The sequence below is a fragment of the Battus philenor genome, unplaced genomic scaffold, assembly GCF_028537555.1.
Source record: "Battus philenor isolate CCGP_79_NKW_IND1 unplaced genomic scaffold, ilBatPhil1.0.hap1 SCAF_23, whole genome shotgun sequence".
Classification (NCBI taxonomy): Eukaryota; Metazoa; Arthropoda; class Insecta; order Lepidoptera; family Papilionidae; genus Battus; species Battus philenor.
This window is the reverse complement of record NW_027181686.1, coordinates 10,636,812-10,661,392: the sequence shown is the minus strand read 5'-3', so window position 1 is coordinate 10,661,392 and position 24,581 is coordinate 10,636,812. Positions and strand designations below refer to the sequence as shown.

The window sequence follows — 24,581 nt, the reverse complement described above, 5'->3', positions numbered from 1 at the left end:
GCTGCAACACACTAGCATTCCGCAGCTGGAAATGCTAACATTCGTTATAACTCGGCCAACCTGCTATCGGATTATTTCGCCACGTGCAGCGTCCACCTGTTATAAATACGTAGTAATATTTTTTTAAATTAAAATTGGTTCTCTAGATCTAGAACTTTCTTTAGAGAATTTTTTATAATTTTGAAGCAATTATATGTTTATAGCTATTAATATGATTGCATCTATCATTATCAAATTAATTTTGGTTTTAAATGTTTTAATAAGTAATCTGTGCGACGTCTTAAAACACGTTGCCATGTATGTTTATAATTACGTGTTGCTAGTTTAAAAATGTGAAATTAATATTAATAAATAAAATAAATAAACCTGCTTTGTTGAGATTTAGATAGGGTCACATTTTTACCAATGATAGAAATTAATAAAGAATTTTTTGTTGTATTATTTTTTTGCGGTTCTTTATTTGCCGGTTTATCGGCCTGATCATCATATCACCGTTGGACGTAGACCTTTCCATCATCATGTCAGCTGATAAACGCCTACTATAACGCATAAGCTTCTTCCAAAGATCGCCTCCGTTCCTCGATAGCCGTTATTATGTGATACAGTTAAACGTAAATAATTAAAAAAAAAACTGGTATCAAATCATATTCCAAACTTATTATTCTTTTATCGACTATTGGCAAAGCATTTGACCTCTGTTTCGCCTGATGTTAAGTGATTTTTATGTTAAAAGTATATTATAATAGGCAAAGCTTATCATTTATTGCATAAAACCATTCTTCGATTGACTCTATTTTATGCAATGATCATAGCATTGATAAATCACGTTAATAATTCGCTATTCCGAGACGTGGTCATTACGTGGTCGTATCGATTCGTTCACGCAGCGACAAGCAGTCACAACATCGCTCCGACACCGTGACGAATGGATTACCGCGATGTAATTATGGGTAATGAGCTGTAATTGAAATACACGGAGCGATTAATAGAAAGTGTCTTTGAATGTGTACAGAGCTAGAATTAACAGCTCATTTGCATTCAATTAATATTATGGTGAACCGTATACAAAAAACTTTTAAAGAACATAAAGATCATATAGTGCGATAAAGCGTTTTTAAAATTCGAATTTGTACAAATTAAAATTATTTATTGTTTACTATCACCTGCAGATTATACAGCCAGTATTTAATGGCCTGTTGCATTCTGGTCTGCATGTTCAATAGAAAAAAAATATTTCACAGTGATCACTCAATGCACTTTACTAAGGAAATTTATGGAGAGGCTTTAACCCTTTGAGGCACGGAATTTTAGAAAATAAAAATACCCATATTGCATATAAATTTTATTTCGTTCAAAATTTAACAAAATTGGTGTGTTATTATTAATATGGATATACAATGAATTAAAAAAATAAAAAAATAATAATTCTGTTATTAACTACTAAAAATTTTCGGTTTCAATACTTGATGAACCTGTCAGATGATGATAAACCTCGCCAGCGCAATCGAGTATATTTTTAACAATTGCTAATGGTGCGACCAATTACTTTAAATAATAAAGGTCAGAAAAAAAAATGTATGAGCGCGTAACTATTCCAATATTTCCAGATAGGTCGAGAAATGTCCCACCATGCGTTATTAGGCATCAAAAAGGTGGGACATTTTTAATACCGGCGTGCCCCAAAGGGTTAAAACTTTTTCCTAGCAAATGAGCTATACATTTACCTTTAAGATCTTTACACCTATAATCAATTACTATGTGTATTTTATATGCATGTTCCTATAATCCATAGATTTTAGTTTTTGTATCTCTTGTGAATTTGTTTTATTAAGACAATAAAGTATCTTTAACCATAGATCGACTAGCTTCCGAGCTTCGTAATTTAAAAATAAATATACAAGGTGGACAGACGATTTTACGATCATCGAAAGACGCAGGCTTCTATATTTAATGAAATCAGGCGTTATTTTGCGGAAGTCCATCCTAAGTAAGAAAAGGACCAATATTTAGCCACTTCCGCACATGCAGTGGTAGTTGTGCAACAAAGTGCACCGCCCGCCAGCCCGCTGATAATGCACGAATTTGTTGCACGACTACCACTGCATGTGAGAAAGTGGCTACATATTGGTCCTTTTCTTACACAGGCTACTAGCCAGTCCTATAGGAAATTTTTGAGAAAAGTGGAAATGTTACAGCTGTTATGATGATCACGACGATGAATCAGTGTAATTCGTTTTAAGATGATCGTAGTCAAAAATAAAGAACCGGGAAAAATAATACAAACCAAAATACTCCGTAAATTTCGACCGATAAAAATGAGACCCTGTCCCATTTTTACCACTGCTCTCAATACGATAAATTTATTTATTGTTATCAATAATATGTGCTTTTTTTATTTATATATGTTCTTATTTTGGCAGACCATACTATTTACTATCCCCTGCAGGTGCATCGGACATGCATGTCAATAGCATATACAAGGCGCTAAAGAGCGAGACGTTTTTTAAAAACGATATCATCATATATAACTGTTATTAAAAATAAAAAATGTTGTTTCTCTACGAAGCTGTATAGTTGATATCTATAATTTTCGCAAATTACTTGAAAAATATTCCATGTTTTTAATTAAAATTTTAATTCTTAATAATTATCTCTGCTTAGTTACCTTTTTTGCCACTTTTAATAAAGAAAACGACATAACTGTGGTGTAAAAACCACGCTTGATTTGTACTGACTTTTGAGAATTTAGTAGTTTAAAATATTGCCACTATCTTAAAAATAAGTCATAGAACAAAATGGCACTTATAATAAATAAGCCAATAGGTTATTCCACTCCTTGGCTGTTTGCCCTATGAAGGTAGTAGTGAAACTCTCCCTGCGAGTGGAAGAGAATTCACTTAGAGAACTGAAAAATGGCCGATGTTAAGACGACACTCGCCTTCCTCGAGGCAAACTATCCAAACTATCCGGATGCTTTTGCCGCGATCTCTGCCTCACAGGCTGTCTCCTAATCCTCTTCAAGGGCCCCCACTTCGGTGTTAGAAGAAAATTCTGACCCCTCATCCGCTGGCTCCGAAATGAAGACCATCGTTGTAGGATATTTGACGGTACAAAAAGAAGTGCAAAAAGCAACGATGTCGTGAATCCGTGCGTTTGTTTCCGTGAGTTGGGGGAGTGTAATTCCGACGCACAATCTCCAAAATGTAGATATACTATAGAATACCAACCTTTAAAAACTGGCATCTTTTTGCTTATGATTCAAGTTCTAAAGGTTAGATTTTGAAATCTGTGTGTTAACAGTCCCTAAAGAGAATAGTGCACAGCTTATAGCGAAGGGTGAATTGTTCTTCCACTTTTATTAATCACTTTGGCACGAGCGTCAACTGTTGTCAACGGCCACAGGTAAATGCGCACAGTCGGCTCTTACCTCCTGCAACATTGAGCCCTTCTTGCTCTCTAACACACTGGTGATGAGAGTGTTTTACATTACAAGCTGATACAGATATACATTACGTTCACTTTACATTATTACAATAAATTGTAATTGCAGAGATAGGTTTAAATTTCTTGGTTGGCGACTTAAGTCGACGCTCGGCCGTGCGCGTTCATATTATAGCCGTCAAATAAAATCTACGCTCGGCTGTGTATGGTTTTGTGACTGACAAGCACCGTACCGAAGTAGTGAATAATCTGCGCGTGCGGCAGTTTTTAATTCCTCTTTTAAAGCCATCGTGACAGCTGTGTACCTATGATGTATCGCCATTTACTTTGAAGAAGCGTACATTGTCTTTTTGATAAATATTGCGTCGTCATCATCGCCCGTGTATACACAGTCAATATTTTGGCGGGAAATAGGAACTACGGCGTGCAGGATACCGTCAGCGATATGTTTTATAAATGGATGTTGTTTTTGGTTGCAGGTTGGGCGAATCCCAGCGGACCACCCTCTGGTGGGTGGCCACAAAGGACCGGTGCTAGACATCGCCTGGTGCCCGCACAACGACAATGTCATTGCTAGCGGTTCGGAGGACTGCGTCGTCAAGGTACGTCCATGATGAGAGGAAGACGTTACTAGGGATCTGTGCAGAAATAACTTGATTATTTTAATGGTAATACGTATTCGAAGGTAAAATAGGGAAAAACGTGAACAATCTCACACCTTCTGGTCCGATCAAGTCTCTGACGTGTGTACCTATTATAACTGCTATAACTACTTTTTAATGGAATCAGGCGTTACCTTGCGGAAGTCCATCCTAAGAAAGAAAAAATATTTAGCCACTTCCGCACATGCAGTGATAGTCGTGCAACAAAGTGCATCGCCCGCCAGCCCGCTGATAAAGGCGTATGCGGCAAACAATGCGAATTACACAACTGCCACCGTTAATTCATTCAACATCTGCTTCACCCCTCCACGGGGCATCCTCAGGAGTTATGTTACACCGATTAGTGCCAAACACAGAGTCTAGCTGGCGGGCGGTACACTTTGTTGCACGACGACCACTGCATTTGCGGAAGTGGCTAAATATTGGTCCTTTTCTTACTTGCTATAACTAGAGCAGAGAAATAAGAAACTACTAGAGAAGAGAATAGAGTGTCGTAGAAATTCGTCATAAGTTCTATCAGGATTAACACGATATTCAGTGTAGAATTAGTTACATTATACACTTGTATACTTTAAATAAAAAAAAAGTTAAATCATCTATCAGTGGGGCCGAAAAGTAATGTCGCTTTCTTAAGTTAAATTCACGCGACTACATTTTTAAAAAGATTTTATTTCTAATCAACAATATATCCACCTTTCGGTTTTTCTGTAAAATATGTCGACAAAAACGACATTAGTTTCCGGTCCCCCCAATAATAATTTCGAAAGACGATTTTTTAAAATAAACTGACATAGATAATAAGGTCCAAAAAATATTAATATTAAAATTAGGCAAATAAATGTAAAAATCCAAAATAAAACAAAAATGTAAATATCTGACCCTGCAGAGAAGGGAATGGAAGTGAAGCGATGTACGAAAGGAATGTATGATATTGCGAAGGTATAAAAGGGGAAATGAATGGGAAATATTAGAAAAGTTGAGACAGAAGCATGACAATAACAATAGTCAGTGAAAATTTATTAATTAGGTCCCCAAAATATAAGTGCCATAAAAAAACCTGTCCAGATGTCGTTCATTCCTGGTTATAGACTTCTAAGTCTTTTCATCTCTCTCATTGTGTTTCTTGTGCTCTTGTCATCAGGTGTGGCAGATCCCTGACGGTGGAATCTCACGCACGCTGACGGAGCCTGTCGTCGACCTGGTGTACCATCAGCGACGAGTTGGCCTCGTGCTGTGGCATCCCACCGCCCAGAACGTACTCCTCACCGCTGGTTCAGACAATCAGGTACGGTTTTATTCATTAAATAACTTTAGGAAAAAAAATTATAAATTCGCGTAAAAAAAACTTACAAAACTCAACCATTACAGACTTCGTACTATTATAAGTTTATATATATACAGGGTGTAATAAGACCAGTGGATCAAACATAGCCCAAATGTGGGTGATCTCAATACCTAATAGATTAGGTTAGGTGGCCATATAGCAAATAGCAATTTATTTCAAACAACCACTGGATGGACATGTTTAAAAAAGAAAAACAACGGATGGTCATTAAGTAATAGGAGTTTTAAATGGATAACATATATGTTACAGATAACTCACGATGTAATACGTGTATCTTAAAAATAATTACATAATATTATAAGATTTGTTTAGATGGCGAAATCATTTTTTTCGTATTTCTATATATTTTCGTTCGTTCCAACAGATCGCGATATGGAACGTGGGAACGGGCGAAGTGCTAATCAGTCTGGACTGCCACCCGGACCTGATCTACTCCGCATGCTGGAACTGGACCGGCTCCAAACTCCTCACCACTTGCCGCGACAAGAAAATCAGGTAATATTAGTTTTTCGCGTAAAGATGGGTTTGTTTTAGAGTGCTACCGCAATCGCTGTACCGTTCCTTAGGTATGCGGGGAGGGGGAAAAGGGAGTATCGTTCCGTCAACGCTCTCTACAGCGGCGCTCATGCCTTTTTCCAGGGCGCCCACCCCTGCGCGCTTTCCTAACAGTTGCATTAACACTACAAGTAAAATCTTAAATCTTTCAATGTTGCCCACGGGTATTTTTTTTTTAAATTTAGAAAAGTTTAGTCCATTTCAAAGCGAACATCATCACCTTCATTAGATCAGGATTTCAAAGTCATACTGGTCAGATCCTGTCCCAACAACGCGATAATCCCGGCACCTGCAAAGTGAATCTATGGTATGCTAAGAAGTTTCTTTTAGTGGCACGTGCAGAGTTACGCTACTTTAAACAAGGTTTAATCTAAGCTGCACTTGTACCCCTGTTCCCTCTAACCCATCTGTAAAAGATAGGAAACCAATCATAATAAACATATCAGTTATCCAAAATGGATTCTTTTCTCCGAAAACATTATCGATTTCAATATATTCAGCAGAATAGTTATGTATTGTGATATTATTCTTAGGGCCGGTAGATCTTGGGTAATGACAACACGAAGTCCAAAATAGAAGTGTATATATTGATTCTATTGTTTCTGAAGATGTTAATGCTGTTAGCCCTAAGGCTTTTACAGCTTCATCGGTACTGAGTTCACGGAGCGGAAGGGTCCATGAACTGGATTTAAAACTAGAAACTAAAAGCTGGTGGGGCGCCGCCTACCAGTTGCACGGGGACGCTCGAACGTTGTTAAGGCTCTTCGCGGTAGAGCTTTGACGAGGTGTGTTGCAGGAGCGTGCTTGCGGGCTAGGTCGGCAGCGTGGACCACAGGCGAGCCGAAGAAGGATCCGGATCCAACCACGGTTCGCCCACGCTGTTTGCGGTTAGGGAGCGGGCGGCCGCTCACTAAAAACGGGTGCTATGGCGTGGTGGGGGACTTAGCACATATTTATACCAATCGTCAATAAAAGCCGTCAGTCAATCAGAACGCGAGAAGTATTGTAGAGCGCTCTTTTTCGCCCGAGTTGAATATAGAACGCTCTGGTATGGGATTCTCCTGTTCGATGCTCCACTGAAGATGACGTAATGGCAGCTCCTATAATGTACTTATGTTCATAGGGTGATTGGTTATATATAAAATCTTCTCTTCAAGGCGGTTAATCTATACCTAATTTGTCATATTTATTGCCAAGTATCCTGTATAAAGTGATCACTAATAACTTTTTACAACACAAAGTTCGCAGGGACATATAACATTAATAATTTTAATATGTTGTAGTTCGAATTTTGAAAACGACTGTCCTTTCTATTTTATCGTTACTTGATTTATTACTTGTAAAACTATTTACATTGGATAGGGTGTATAATATATTAATTGACTGCAAAGGGGTAGTATTCAAATAGACTTGAATATGAATAAAAAAGTAAAGCAAACACTAAAATATAGAAAAAAAATAAAGAAAGTAGTACCAAAAATAGTGCTTAATTTTTGTAATTATACTGTGTATTATAATATAATATGATAATTATAAAGAAATTATGTGTTAAATGTTTGAACAATAAATGTAATGTTGCAAAATAAAATAGTAAGGAAACCTAGAATGTAGTGGTTGAGGATGTATGTATGGCTCATGAAATGAAAGAGAAAGACTGGGAAAATTGTAGAACGAAAGAAACAGTACTACAGATAATATGCTACATGAAAGAGGAGAATGATAATAATTAAAAAATATATGAATAAATTATTAGAAATAAAAAGTCCCTGTAGCAGGGATCAAGTAAAAAAAAGGGGTAGTACATTCGTCCCTTTTAAGATGACTACACCAATACTGAATCAACCTTTATAGACAGGCCAGTCATATGTGGCTCTGAACCAATAACTATCTTTTAATTTGATAGATATATTAAATAATACAACAATATTAAAATTACTTATTTTTATTATGAGTTTTTTTTTTAATTATATTGATATTTTTGTTTCAGAATAATAGATCCGCGGAAAGGCGAAGTGGAGGCGGAGGCGATCGCACACGAGGGCAGCAAGGCGTCCAGAGCTATATTCCTGAAGCATGGCCTTGTCTTTACCACAGGGTGGGTAACTTCGTCTGTATAATGAGACCAGAAGGGCATTGTTTATTATGACCTTTTACTGCAGTATCATCTATTCGGATCACTTCTGCCATCAAATGAAAGTATCACGAAACAATCTTTCAGTTCCGATATTGCACATAACTTATTTATGATTACTTATATATAATTAACTTAATATATTAAAGCAAGAAATTAGAAGAAAACAACCAGAATAAAAGTACACCATTTTTTCAAGAGTTTGTCCGGTAGGTGATAATAAATCCGCTATATAGCCCTTACCTAGGAGTTTCTAAAATCCACCTCTTTCACTCTCTTCAGAATTCTGTAGACAGTGTCAAATAATCATAAAAAGAAGGCTGCCAAAACTACTAACTATAACAGGCTGGATATTTATTTGTAATAGTTCTACCGAAACTGCTGTACCGCGCCTTAGGTATGCGGGCGGCGAGACGTAAAGTAGTACGTATCTCTTGACCAAGCCAATGAGGTCCATCGTAAAAGACAACCTTCCTGAAACGACATTAAGTGTCCTGACTCTAAGTTTTCCGTAGTAATCCACGTTGATCGCAGACTTTAGGCATTAAAGGCAACAGATCTTAAGACACTAAAGGATATTATATGATAAAATGTATATTTAATCAAAGAAGTTTATCCAACGGTATATTACCATTAGAAGTTATACATTGCCGCTTTTGTTACTTAATCGTAGGTTCAGCCGCATGTCAGAGCGGCAGTACACGCTGCGCACTCCGGACGCACTGAGCGAGCCCATCGTCACGGTGGAGATTGACACCAGTAACGGCGTCATGTTCCCGCTGTACGACCCTGATACCAACCTAGTCTACCTCTGCGGGAAGGGAGACTCCGTGATACGCTACTTTGAGGTCAGTGAACTCTATAGCTACTGCCTTAATAACAGATTTTACATTTTGTATGCTTTACGTCCCATTGGTGAGCCTAAGTAAAACCAAGAATTCTTTTTATTTTATTGAGACATTCCAATTTGAGGATTTTCTAACTACGGAAAAATGCAGAAAAACCGATTGATTTTTACCGCTCAGACATTATATATACTAGGTGGTAAAAGGTTGTTGATAACGAAGGTGAATATATTGTTGATCAGAATAAGAAACTTGTTTAAAATGTAGTAGTGTGAATTCAACTTAAGAAAGCGACATTTCTTTCCGGTCCCCCTAATATATTACGTTACATAAGGTTTAGTGACTTTAACTTTAGTTTAAGCAATATAGCAAAGGACCTATGACATAAAGGTTTTTACTGTATTATATTGGAAAACCTCAATGTCCAATTGGCAACAAGGATTCACCGTCTTCTATGTGCGTTTCGTTTGGTAGCAATATGTCGCTTGTGGTAATGTTTCTGATAAACCTTATATGTGGTACATGGTGGCTTATATATTTTTATGAGAGATGGTTCACAAAGGGTACATATTAAGTAGTTTTTTGACAGCTAGGTCTCTAGGTTATGTCCACTAGTGGACAAGGGACTTACCCATAGATTTCCAATAGGACCAGTAATTGTTTGTGGCATTTTTTTATATAGGGTTTTATTTTTATAAGGACATGACTTCATCATAAATGTTCACCATTAAACTAATCTATAAACATAGTGGAGACGAGATTAAATTAAAAAATAATCTAGCCGCTTCTATCTTTCCGTTAAAATAAATAGTACAAATCATATGGCTATTGCCTTGACAGTTACTGTAACTTAACCCTTTCGCTGCGTAGCGCCTAAAAATTAATAACTTTCTCAACAGACGGCGCGAAAGTAGATTGTCTGTACGAACGACACGTATTTTGTTGTGTGACAAAATACCCGCACAGGAATCGTATGCAGCTGTCACGTTGGTAACAAACAAATTAATGACCATGATCATGCAATTATTGAAACGATAATGTAAAACAAATGTACGCTGTTCACTGAGAGAAAGCGTCTATAGCCGAGCGCCAGAAGGCGCTGTTCGCTGAGAGAAAGCGTATATAGCTGAGCGCCAAAGGGTGCTATTCGCTGGGGAAAAGTGTCTATAGTCGAGCGCCAAAAGGCGCTGTTCGCTGAGAGAAAGCGTATATAGCCGAGCGCCAAAGGGTGCTATTCGCTGGGGAAAAGTGACTATAGTCGAGCGCCAAAAGGCGCTGTTCGCTGAGAGAAAGCGTATATAGCCGAGCGCCAAAGGGTGCTATTCGCTGGGGAAAAGTGTCTATAGTCGAGCGCCAAAAGGCGCTGTTCGCTGAGAGAAAGCGTATATAGCCGAGCGCCAAAGGGTGCTATTCGCTGGGGAAAAGTGACTATAGTCGAGCGCCAAAAGGCGCTGTTCGCTGAGAGAAAGCGTATATAGCCGAGCGCCAAAGGGTGCTATTCGCTGGGGAAAAGTGTCTATAGTCGAGCGCCAAAAGGCGCTGTTCGCTGAGAGAAAGCGTATATAGCCGAGCGCCAAAGGGTGCTATTCGCTGGGGAAAAGTGTCTATAGTCGAGCGCCAAAAGGCGCTGTTCGCTGAGAGAAAGCGTATATAGCCGAGCGCCAAAGGGTGCTATTCGCTGGGGAAAAGTGACTATAGTCGAGCGCCAAAAGGCGCTGTTCGCTGAGAGAAAGCGTATATAGCCGAGCGCCAAAGGGTGCTATTCGCTGGGGAAAAGTGTCTATAGTCGAGCGCCAAAAGGCGCTGTTCGCTGAGAGAAAGCGTATATAGCCGAGCGCCAAAGGGTGCTATTCGCTGGGGAAAAGTGTCTATAGTCGAGCGCCAAAAGGCGCTGTTCGCTGAGAGAAAGCGTATATAGCCGAGCGCCAAAGGGTGCTATTCGCTGGGGAAAAGTGTCTATAGTCGAGCGCCAAAAGGCGCTGTTCGCTGAGAGAAAGCGTATATAGCCGAGCGCCAAAGGGTGCTATTCGCTGGGGAAAAGTGTCTATAGTCGAGCGCCAAAAGGCGCTGTTCGCTGAGAGAAAGCGTATATAGCCGAGCGCCAAAGGGTGCTATTCGCTGGGGAAAAGTGTCTATAGTCGAGCGCCAGAAGGCGCTATTTGCTGAAAAAAGTGTCTATAGCCGAGCGCTAGAAGGCGCTGTTCGCTGCAAGAAAGCGTCTATAGTCGAGCGCAAAAGGGTGCTATTCGCTGGGGAAAAGTGTCTATAGTCGAGCGCCAAAAGGCGCTGTTCGCTGAGAGAAAGCGTATATAGCCGAGCGCCAAAGGGTGCTATTCGCTGGGGAAAAGTGTCTATAGTCGAGCGCCAAAAGGCGCTGTTCGCTGAGAGAAAGCGTATATAGCCGAGCGCCAAAGGGTGCTATTCGCTGGGGAAAAGTGTCTATAGTCGAGCGCCAGAAGGCGCTATTTGCTGAAAAAAGTGTCTATAGCCGAGCGCTAGAAGGCGCTGTTCGCTGCAAGAAAGCGTCTATAGTCGAGCGCAAAAAGGCTTTGTTCGCAGCGACAGGATTAATTTAATCCTTGATATGCAGCGTTAATCTGGAAATAATATCTTCAGTGTTTTTAACGTGGTCATATGTACGTCGCCTCTTTCTGTATTGGCAAAGCATTAAATTATTTACCGCAAAATAAAAATAATAAAGAAATGTATCAAAAATCTTTTCAAAAACACTGTGAAACAACACTTATTTTGTTTAAGTTTCAATTAATGAATTCTAGCTAAGACAAGACGTCTATCAGATTTTTTAGTATAATAAGAAGAAATTAAGAATGAAAAGAAAGAAAACAAATAGTTTAAGTTAACAATAATTAAAAATTAAAATACTCTTTATTTGAATAGACTATTACTGGAGAATGATTTACTTTATAGAAGGTATACTTTTGCTTGATGTGTTACGTAAGATATGATAAAACTAATAAGCTGTTAACTTATGAGTTCTATTTGTTAATATTACAAGCAGTTTCGTATTGTCAATTAACATAAAATAAAAATTCTGATTTTCATTGGAATTTAGGATAATTAAAAACTTTTTTTAGCTAAACTATATTGATATTAGTGTTATATAAGGTATAATTTACGAGTAATATAAAATTTGATAATTGCGTACAAAGTTGTTACGTAACATATGATAAAATATGCTGTTACCTCATGAGTTCTATTTGTTAATATTACAGACGCTTTCGTATTGTCAATTAACATAAAAAAATCTAATTTTTATTTGAATTTGTAATAATTAAAAAAATTAGCTAAATTATGTTGGTATTAGTGTTATAAAAAATGGTCCTTTCTCGGGAATTGAACAGGTAATATACGATTGTATGTGGCGTCCTAAACTACCATTGACCTATTACGTTCTACATACTGTAACCAATACTTTTTAATTTCCGCTCTGTTTGTGGCAAGGGCGTCTAAGATATACGATACGTTTATATTTATACAAGAATCAATAATTATTATCAACAGTTGGAATCTGCATTCTCAATTAAAAGTAGTGTATACAATTGTTTTTATAAAATTATTCTTTGAAGTTATTAGGAAAAGTGTTTAAGAAAGTTATTGATATTGATTTGTGAATGTAAGTAAATCTTTTCATCTGTATACAGGGTGATAGATATAAAAGTTTTAAAGTGTGAATGTTTAGTTCATTAGTAAGAAAAGGTCCAATATTTAGCCACTTCCGCACATGCAGTAGTAGTCGTGCAACAAAGTGCACCGCCAGCCTACTACTACTGCATGTGCGAAAGTGGCTAAATATTGGTCCTTTTCTTACTTAGGATGGACTTCCGAAAGGTAACGCCTGATTCCATTAAATGTTTAGTTCATTTATTATATATTGTATATGTTAGTGTGTCGTCGCGTTCTAATAAAAAAAAAATATTTTAACTTATTTCAGAATACATGGTGATTAGAAATAAGTATAAAATATTTAAAGCTTTCAAATGAGTCATCTTCATAATAAATTGCCATTTTCTATAGTCAGGCAAAAGTTTTGAACAAATTTTGATTTTGGAATATGTGTTGTGAAATAAATTCTCACAAATTTTCATTTGATCATATCCGATTTTTTATCATGATACATTAACTAGTTTTAAAGCTTTGACATAAAAATAAAACATATTATATTTTTTTTTAATAAAATATATTATATTTTATTTTTTTTAATAAAATATATTATATTTTATTTTTTTATTTGAAAAAAATATATATATTATATTGCGACAGGCGAATAACTTGTGGCTACAAAATCCACAGGAAAAGATAGTAAACAATAGTTATGTTTATTAAGTATTAATCAAAATTAAACGCTTTTTCTTATTATACATCTATCCCCTGATTTACACGGTAGATACGTTTCTGAAAAAAACGTGTAAATCGAAAATTAAAAATTTTCAAGTCAAAACCGTGTATATCGAAAAACTTGCAGAAAATGCATGATTTTGCTATTTAACAGATGTGATTTTTTTTTCAATATTTTTAGGTGTACGTACACAGAAATAAAAAAATGCATTGACAAGTTAAAATATTTAATATGTTACGGAAACACTGTTTTTTATTTGATTACAATACATTAAAGAGAAAACAACAAAAAATAAATTATTTCTTTTTTTTTTTCTGAATCGAAGGTTCGAATTCACTTTCATCACTCCAAGTTATTTGTGCCGATTAGATGTTTGAAGCAGAAATATTTACATTGTGAGAGATGGTAATAAAATCAATTATTAAAACAAAACAAAAAAAAACTTATTTGGAAAACCGTGTAAAAGCGAAAACGTGTAAAACAAGTACCGTGTAAATCGGGGGATAGGTGTATTATCATTATATTATTTCTGAAGCCATTCATTATTACATAGTGTGTACTATACATTAATTGACAGCAAACGAGTAATATAAACACCGTTTTAACCCTTTCCACTCCAATGTCGAGTGTCACTCGACACTGATTTTCTTCCACAAGCTCCACTGTCGAGTGATACTCGACATGGTGTAATACAACTTTTTGCGGAAAATTTAAAAACAGGAAAGATTTTTGTTACTAAAATGTTTGAATCACGAATGAATGAAACATATTCTACAATCGCAAGATTCTATAATTCAATTAAATTTTATTGATGCTACATAACAGCCTTGGAGTGGAAAGGGTTAATTCTTTTACACCAATTTTAATTTACCTTATACATGTATAGAATCGATGTTGAGATTTCAAAGAAATATATTACTTATTTGGCAAGTTATACATGTAGATGCATATTTTGACTCTAAGGAAGAATCATTTTTTTTCAACGGTCTAAATGCTTGGAAGGGGAGGTGGCAAAAGTGTATTGAACTTGATGGTGATTATGTAGAAAAATAAAAATATAGCTGATTTAGTATGTGTTTATTTTCTTGGTTAGGCCGAGTACTTTTCAATCCACCCTCGTATCTTTGTGGAATGTGAATAAATGTAACGAGAAAATACATTAAAAATGATTAACATTATCTGTTAATTTGATTCATATCACAAGTTAATAGCTATAAAGTTAACTAATTACGTTTATGTATATCATAATAGTTTAAACGCTTTGCTGTATATTTTGTGTCGCAAACAATACAGTTGTCTGTACGTCGCAGGTGACGCCGGAGCCTCCGTTCGTGCACTACATCAACACCTTCCAAACACCGGACCCTCAGCGGGGTAAGTGCCTTGGCATCTATCTTAATTAAGAAAAGGACCAATGTTTAGCCACTTCCACACATGCAGTGGTAGTCGTGCAACAAAGTGCACCGCCCGCCAGCCCGCTGATAAATGCGTATGGGGCAAACAATGCGATTCACACAACTGCCATCGACAAAACACTCAACACGTGTTTCATCCTTCCACGGAGCATCTTCAGGTTACATCGATTAGTGCCAAGCACAGACTCTATCTTAATTATTTACAAGAGCAAAATCTGTTGTGAGAAAAAATCATAGCTTTTTATAAGACATAGACATCACCTGCACGTCATAGTGCTCCGCTAAAGATATCTATGAGGGGATATACCATAATCGCCACGCTTGGCAGACGGGTATTCGACCGTAGTGTGATATTATGGTACGCAAAGGACGCTACTGCCCATCTTCTAGAAACTTGTTTTATGAGAAGAATTATATAAGATTTTATCCCAGGAATCGAACCGGCGACCTAAGATCGCAAATCTCAGTCCTCTACCACTGGGCTATCACACTTCGTTGTTATAGTTACATAAATTCTTTTTTGTTTGAAGTATTTTAAAAATTATTTTCAATAAAACGCATATATATTTACTACATACCAGTAAATTTCCTGTCATAATCGATCCAACCAGACAGACAAAAATTTTAAATAAATGTAATTTTGGCGAAAATTATATTATAATATATATATATATATATATATATATATATATATATATAAATATATATATATATATATTTATATATATATATATATATATGTGTGTGTGTGTGTGTGTGTGTGTGTGTGTGTGTGTGTGTGTGTAGAATCATATGCATGTAGTAAAAAGCTGTTATTTTAATATAATAAACACTTCAATTTTATATATTTGTATGGATTAAGAAATTCTTTTATTGATTTAAAGGTATTGGAATGATGCCGAAGCGCGGCTGCGATGTGGCCACGTGCGAAATAGCGAAGTTCTACCGCCTCAACAACTCCGGCTTGTGCCAGGTCGGTCAATGTATTTTAGAATTCTCTTTGTGCAAACACACAGAACTCATCTGTCTCAATAATGTATTTTTTTATTTATTTTACACATATTTATTTGACATTAAAAGTACATACAAAATTAACAAACTGCAAGTGTAGTTTGTTGGCGAAAAAATAAATATTCCGAATGTCTTTATCTCGATGTGTGATGTGTGATGTACTACTTGTCTTTCTTTAGTTCCATTCACAGTTGTCTGTAATAAATCGTATCAAGTAATAAGACTACTGTACAATTCTATGTTAAACTCTGTTTTGATTTGTCATATAACCTTTATAAAGGCTCTTTTCAAATTGAAAAACAATTGTGCACAGATAACTTTAACATTTAATATTTATGACAATGATAAATAAATAAAAGTAATACCCATCGCATTGCAGGTAATATCAATGACGGTGCCAAGAAAGTCGGAGCTGTTCCAGGAGGATTTATATCCTGACACGCTGAGCGATGAAGCCAGCCTGACAGCCGACGAGTGGCTCGCGGGCGAGGATGCAGAGCCATGCACCATGTCGCTAAAGGTACACGCATACACGGCGCACACGCTTGCTGGCGCACGCACACATACCATGCGATTAAAATAAGAATAGGACCGGCCTAGCGCCATGTTGTGACGTCACAACGGGAACTTGGTACAGTGTGCAAAAAAAGCAATGTTAAAAAATATTGGCTTGTTTTATATTGTAATAGCACGTACTTTTTTATCTGATAGGTAGAGAAAAAAATAGTCTAAAAACGAATCATAGGTAGGTAAACTAAAGTAAACACAGAAACACATTGAACTGTCTCTATTTAGTGAATGTACGTATTTTAATTTTAATCGCAATCTTCTTTAGTGTAGGAATTTCTTTTCTCACCGTATATATAGAATTTATTATGTTGCCCAGCGCACATATTTCAAAACTGTCACACACAATTTTCTTTTGACGTGGTTTCTTCTTAGGTGTCGTTATTTTGCTTGTGCTTGCTTCTGTTGCTGACCGTACTTATATGAGTGAAGTTAGCCGAGAGCCCGTCCTATTCTTATTTTAATCGCATTGTACATACATCCACATACAGATTGATTGGTATACAATCTTTAAAAAGGTGAATATGTAGCTCATTTCTCAGCAAAAATCTTTAAAACAATTTAATCACTCTGTGTAAAGTGATATCTCTAAAAATGTGTTACATAAATTTAGTTTTTTTTCTATTCAAATGCAATAGGCAGATAACTTCTAGCAGTGTAGTCTGAGGAGACAGATAATAAACAATAATTAATTTTAAAATATAGTAATCTGAATTTTGAAAAGGTTTTTTCTTACTACATTATCATTGTGTTATGTAGTGTTGGGTATACCGTATATGAGTTGACACCAAATGAGCTATAAATTCACCTCTTTCAAAGTATATAAATAAATATATATATATATATATATAATCGCTATGTATACGTAGCTCATGTAAATGTCTCCTAAATATAAACACTCAGTTTTATCAAATATAGAAAACATCTAAATGATAAAAGCATTCATTTCATGGAAAATAAAACTTTGCATGTAACTATGTAATTGGTTATCAACTGGATTTTGAAACACAAAATGACCATCAGTAAATGTCTTATTTGCAGTGCTTACAATCATTAATAATTTAAATATTGATAAGCAAATAATCTTCAAAATACACAAGCTTTGTTTATCTGTAATTAAAATACAATTATAATCAATCATGCGACTATGTAAATACAATTATGTCTCATAACAAAAATATTTATGGATTTAAAATACATTACAGTACCTGGCTTTAAAAATATTGCAATTCGTCCTTTGGAAAGAGACAATTGGAAGAACGTTATCTCTGTCGCACGAAATACAACGACTGACAAAACGTCACATAGGTAGTGTGGGACAGAGATGGAGACTCTACGAAGACGAAATTGGCTGATTGTCTCTTTCCAAAGGTCGATATTCAATATTTATCGCCGGGTACTGCAAGTTTTCTGAAAACATATTTGCTTTAATAAGTATAATTTTTGTCTATCAAATTGTAAAAATTAAATTGATACAAATAATACATAATAATACATACAAAAAAAAAACACTTATTACAAATAATTGAATATATTTACAATGTTTCCATATTTGTACATATAAAACATTTGAAAATTTATGTGTTTATTGTAAAACTGTGTTAATATCATTGTGTTAGCATGAATGTAGTAAACTATATTAACCAAATACTTATGTTGATATATCAATGCTCCCTTGAATAATCCGGTAATAGAAAAAATATAATTTCACAGGAATTTTTTTCTTATCTTAAAAAAAAGTTAAAGAAATATAGCATTTATTTGTTTATTCATATTACTATTCTCGTGGATAATTTATTGTGATCACTTGTGTTTCAAAAAGCCCAATTAGGTGGAAACTAAAATGAAATTGTGCTCCCCTATAAGAGCATCCTCCCGGTTAAAGCAACAAGAGTTCCAAACACACCCTGATCTCAGAAGAGACCACAACAATTATTTTCAAAAATTACTTTCAAAAATATCCAGTAGAGTGTTTAATTTCCAAGGTCTATTATCAATAATAAAATCATTTACACTGTAATAGAACTTTTTAGGATTTTGTTAAAAAAAATTATCTTAATAGTATTATAATTTAGTAGCATAAGATTATTATAAAAACCTAACTTGAAAAATTAATGTCAGACAGACAGACATTAACTAGCTGGAAAAAAATACTTAATCATGCATCTTTCATGTATGTTGAGTTTATTGAACAAATTCAACACAGTAAAGAATTATGTAATGAAATAATGGCCTTTTTAATTCTAAATGTTATAATATATTTCAAATGATGTTACTTTAGTTGGTTGGTTTTTTGATGTTAGCATTGTCATTTAATTTTGGCTGTCTCATGTGTAAAGGCCTCTTGAAGGGTTTGATCTTGTTCAGTTTCTTGTAGCACTACTGTACTATAATAAATATTGGACACTTTACAATACAGATTAGAAGTGTTAACCTTAAGGTTAAAATACAATTTAGGAAGAATGTAATTATAAATCTTATGTACAAAATGCTGGCCCATACAAAAGCTGAAAATTGATATATTTACAATTCTGACAGTCTTTTGACAGTGTTGCCATAACCACATTACTGAATTCCCAGGGGGCATTGATATGTTAATCAAAATTATTTCATTTGTTGCAGAGTTTAAATTCTAATTTACTACAATTAACATAATTATAAAAATTTAAATTTTATTAGGATTTCTATCGTGTCTGTACTTACAGAGTGTTAATATTTGTTTTTTAAATTTAGCAACCTTTGCGTATAAATTTGTAGAAATAATTTTTATGTTCTAATCTTTATAATAATAAAATTTGATATGTTACAAATATATTAAAATTAGTTATCTTTTCTCAACTTAGGTATATCTTACCTAATAAAATTGTGTTCAGTTAAATAGTAGTATGAAGTGACCTAAGAACAGGCTCCTTCGGGAGCACTATAGCTTCGCTATCTTAAAAAAGGTCCATGATTAGGCGCCCCCGCGCCTTGTCACTTTTAACCTGCGGAATTTGCAAATGTCATTTGGACACCAGCGTGTTCAGACAATTTATAACTATATATAACAACCTAATAAATATACAGAGATCGGATAGTTGAATGCATACTTAAATATTTTTAATACACAATAAAGTTTTCCATACTAATAAATAAAAAAAAATATTTCTATACTAATAAAGTAAATATTATTCCGAAGAACCCATCTCTGTAGATTAAGAACTGTGTGTGTGTATTAATAATTGTTTGTGCACATTATTACATATGGAAATTAAAATGATTATTACATTTTTAAAGCAGTAATTTTTAAATTTTACACATTCTTAATGTAAAAAATTCGAAATTCAAAATTTTAATCATGTTAATAATGTGCGCATGTTTTTACGTTTGGAGTTGAAAAAATTTAGCAATGTTTTGACGATTTTGTTGGCTTTCTCTTTCTAACACAAAGCAACGTTGTTACCCTCTCGCTCTTACTGTTACACGTTTTGATTTGTTTGTTGTAACTAACAAGTCCCGTGTGTCGTAACAAATGTATCAAATATAAATTATAATTCACAGTCGGATGATTTTTGTTACATTGGGGATTTGTATCAATATTTAATAAATTACTTATTGTTTTTCATACGTAATAAATCAAACTAAAAGTTATAATAAATAATGTAATCAGATTAAAGATAATACGCATAACGTGTCCTACCCGTGAAAATCGGTGCAAAAAGCACTCTAAACTGCGGGAACGTAAAAATGAATCACGACAACAATATGTTGAAAGTAAGGCTTGTTTTTTATGAGTAATATTAGCGTGAATTAAAAGATACGTTACGCAAGCTTTTTTTTAAATTTACAGATTCTTTTTACTGTACATTTTGTGTCAGAATTGGCTTCAGTCTAGCCAACCTTTAACCACAACAGACTTTTGAAATTAATAGTAATGTTAGAATAAACCATATTTTTTATTGAATATTAAATTTTTATAGTTAGTAATAGTAAGAATAAAAATTAAAGACTTCTTCCCCCAAAATAAAAATCGAAGCCGACAGGAACGTCGAAAACAGATGCTAAAGGCTAGGGGATTCCCTAACCTCACTCCAGGAACGTGCCGTGGTGGTACAGGGGGGCTACGTCTCCGGCCGAGCGCAACAACTCACAGTCAACAAGAGAAGCAACGCGCTCGCCACCGGCCGCGACAGAGAAAAGGAGAGGGAGAAAGAGAAGGACAAGGACCGCTCCCCGACGCCCGCGCAGAAGAGAGACGACAGTCAGGCCGGTACTCCCGCTTCAGCTACGCCACCGCCAGCTATTACAGCCGCTATCGTAAGTACTCTGCTAACTGATATAGAAGAAACGAGACAGACATATGTTTAACTATGGTGGTTCATTATCTGTATTGTTATTGTTAACCTGGCCAAAAGATTCTCGACTGGCGTTCACGAGTGGACAGAAGTGGATAGTTAGACCGACGACATAGTCAATGTTGCGGGATATTGCTAGATGCAGGAAGCGCAAGACTGGTCATTGTGGCGAACTTTGAGGGAGGCTTAAACTCTGCAGTCGACGGAGATGAAAAAATACGGAAATTAATGAAAAAAAACATAATTCAATTTTCTTATATACGTTTTGTAATGCTTTACAGGAGAAGCAGCTATCGGATCTTGTTGAAGAGATACGTAAATTGAAGTCCGTAATTGTCAAACAAGAGAACCGTATTAGGGCTCTAGAAGCGGCCGCGAAAGCTGCAATACTAGCGCCACCGCAGCCCGAGCCGTCACCGCAGCCCGAGCACAATCACGACACACCCGTGTCCGACGCCATGGCCCCCGATGAGGTCTGAAACAACAAACTTGTGCATTTTACTCTATTCATGACAGCATAACACAAACAAAACAAAACTTAATAATTGCAACATGACGTCACAAATGTCAGTTGTATTTGACAAGTAATCGCTTTTTTTAAAATTAGTGACGACTGCATCATTCAGCCAAATGACAATAATACTATGTTAATTATTTTTAATGTTTTAAATATACACGACGTGGCATTTTTAATGACGTAATACATATAATATGACATATGCTGTCGTGAATAGCTAGTCTTGCGCCAACACTTGTGACAGCTCTATAATTAATATGACAATTATAATTAATTTTAAGTGTAAACGTGTATCCCGCAAGACAATTCAAAACCTCCGCTGAACTGTCAAGTTTTTAATTTATATGAAATTTGTTCTGTTAAAGTTATCATAATTTCGAAGTCATTAAAATAGGAATACATTTTTTTATAGATTTAAAAATAGATAATTTACTCAATGCAATAATGATCTGTTATGACCATGGTTGCAATAATTGCTTTACTAATGGTGCAATCCAAACACCGGTATTTTTCAAAGGGCAATACTAACTTTTTTTAAACAGTTGCAAGTTACATATTATATTATATTAGTCAATTCCTATATATCGCATATAAGAACTAAAAATGAATGCAATCTTTGTGTCTATGTAGTAAGGGGTTGTAAATGAAGTCAATTTTTCAGACAACCCACCAAGCTAAGACGGAGAATAGTTCTGAACAAAACATGTTTCATGGTTTAACCTCTTTAACAATTGTACTTCATAGCCATAATATATTCAATAATGGAACAACACTTATATAATTTTTGCTTTATTATTATCAAATTTAAATAATATTCAGTCAACAATTTAAATTTATTGGCTAATGATTTTTTTAATTTAAATGTATTATAATGAGATTAGAATTTTTATGATGAATATTTTAATAATTTTAATATTTTTGGTCCCACACGGACAGTATCTCAAAGCTGTCACATGCAATGTTTTTAAATAAAATTATTATAATGAATTTGGATTTGAATAATATAATGATCAAATCAAAATGCTAATGTATTGTGACCATACAATATAATTCACGTATGTTTTTATTTATTTATATTCTAGTTTTTGTATATAGTAATTAAATATTGAGTGATATGCTGTTTACGTGCCTTAATTTCAAAATAACAGTTTTTAACATTAGATTAAATTCGGAGTTGTCATTATTGCCTATGAGAATTGAACAAATTAACACAATAACAAGTGCCAACAATAAGGTATAAATATAAAGTCACAAAAATAATACTTTTGGATTGGTGATGTATATTTTTGCATTTAGATTTTTTACTTAGGGAGTTTTATGGTGTTAATTGTCAAAAGTGTTAGACATCTTATATATAGCACCTTTGAATTTGTGCCTATTCATTTTTTCATATGTACAATTTTTCCTCAATCTTGTAATAATCTTGTTCAATATTAACCTTAAGATACCAATGCTGCAAAAAAAACTATTGAAAAAGTTTAATATGTATTAAAACTTTAAAAAATACAATTTTATATATATACTTTATTTATATGGTAAACCACTGATTGGGGACTTATGTTTATGTTATTATGAAGTATACAACATTGTCATATTTATAAAAACACTTTACAAATGATTTTTGACAGTTGTACAGACATTCAATAAATGTTGAACCTCGAATATATTGTAATATTAAAAAAATATCACTTTTAAATACAGTTGCATACTGTACTTTTGGATTAAAAAAATAACAACCTATAAATTAAACTTGTATAAGATATTGGTGCTTTTTTAAAGAAATAAGATGTTATGCTCCTACCTTTCACTGGCTCAATGCGTTATGTTTAATAATTTCGGTGTAGATTTATAGTAAGTGAACTTGACCATTTCTCCTTACGTAATATCAAATGTATTTAGGCAGTTTATAATAATTTATGTATTAACATTTTAACAGCGACGTTTAAGTGTTCGGTCGGAATACGATAAATGCAATTTTAATTTAGTAAACAGTGGTGGCTACTAACACATAAGTCTTACTGTCTAACACTCCGAATCCAATACGATCCTCTGACAGCTAGTCGTGTCATTTTTGACGTTTGACAGACGACGTTATGCCGTTTCAAGATGGCAAGTATTATAGTTTAAATTTATAGTATTATTATGAAGATTATGATTTTTTTTTCTAATTTTAAGATGGCGTAATTTTAGATGTTCTATTTTAAGATCATGACAAGGCAATGTATGATTTATTATATTTTGTATTTTAATTCCTACAAATGCCGTTTTCGCGCAACGGGCAACACCGAGGAATAATATAGATGAAACGTAATTACGAGATTATTTCTGGAGTTGTAAATAAAAGAAAATCTTGTCGGCCATGTTGCGTGGAAGGCATTTATTAAGGTTTTTGTGTAAATTATATTTATCGTTTTCATTGTACGTGACGCTTCGTTTTTTTTTTTGTATAATTAATTTTTAACATGTTTTCTTAAGCCTTTTAACAAATATATTGTAAAAAGCAGGAAATAATGAGCTGTATTATTATGTACTTATTGTTAATTACTTGACGTTTCTGCGTGTATAACGAACTCATCTTTGAAGTGATATTTTATTAGGTGAAAAATTTAATAGTATATCCTCCTTCATTATACTAACGGTTGTATTTTCATCGAAAATATTTTTAAATCTGTGCCTTAATGAAAGCCCTATTTATATTAGATTTTTAGACGCAACTAGCAAAAAACACTGTCGACTATACATCGAACAATTAGCAGAATTTATAAAATCAATATTTGTATGTTAATAGATAAATTTTATGAAATGCAGTTTTGTTGTGTACATTTTTTAATGTCATTTGTAACGTGAATATTTTTTTTTTGCACTTAATAAAATTTCACATTTGAATATGTCAGAAGAACTGGTTGATGCTTTTTTGAAATACGAACGCCGCTTTTACAGCGAACGACATTTGTATACTGTATGAAAACATTTTTGATTATAAAAAGTCGTGTCAGAAGTGAGCATAGTAAAGTTTAAGCGCACAATATACCCACAGTGCCGAAACTACATAGACTATTGGAACTGAAAATTGACAATATATTAGGTTTTAAGTGCCTTGTTGTTAGGTATTGAATACTCACATCAAATGTTGCAATTATGGAAGTTGATACAGAAATAAATGTCTATTTTACTATTTTCATTGATGGTGTCATTTCAACCTTTACCACACTCATATAATTCTCGCAAACGTCCTGGTCTATGTCATTAAATATAAAAAAAAAACATTATTAATTTATTTATTTTTTATTCTTAGTGTGAATATAAAAAAAAAACGTATATAACGTAATCATTATTTTAACTATAGAACTTCTACTGGACGACTATCCCATAGATTTCCAATAAAATTAGATGGAAACGGC

General features: G+C 34.4%; 1 protein-coding gene across 4 annotated transcripts in view; it reads left to right on the top strand.

Moving 5' to 3' along the window:
- Positions 1-24,361, top strand: part of coro (protein coronin) — a 46,807-nt gene extending 22,446 nt beyond the window's left edge. For 3 of the 4 annotated variants that reach the window (XM_068767179.1, XM_068767182.1, XM_068767181.1), the window contains 10 exons: positions 3,921-4,043; positions 5,245-5,388; positions 5,813-5,943; positions 7,991-8,098; positions 8,808-8,982; positions 14,647-14,710; positions 15,636-15,724; positions 16,142-16,282; positions 20,404-20,625; positions 20,945-24,361. In XM_068767179.1, the coding sequence (XP_068623280.1) occupies positions 3,921-4,043; positions 5,245-5,388; positions 5,813-5,943; positions 7,991-8,098; positions 8,808-8,982; positions 14,647-14,710; positions 15,636-15,724; positions 16,142-16,282; positions 20,404-20,625; positions 20,945-21,142 (1,395 nt within the window). In that variant the 3' untranslated portion in view covers positions 21,143-24,361. The remainder of the gene's footprint in view (positions 1-3,920; positions 4,044-5,244; positions 5,389-5,812; positions 5,944-7,990; positions 8,099-8,807; positions 8,983-14,646; positions 14,711-15,635; positions 15,725-16,141; positions 16,283-20,403; positions 20,626-20,944) is intronic. The other variant, XM_068767180.1, reaches the window with a different exon arrangement.
- The last annotated feature ends 220 nt before the right edge of the window (positions 24,362-24,581 follow it).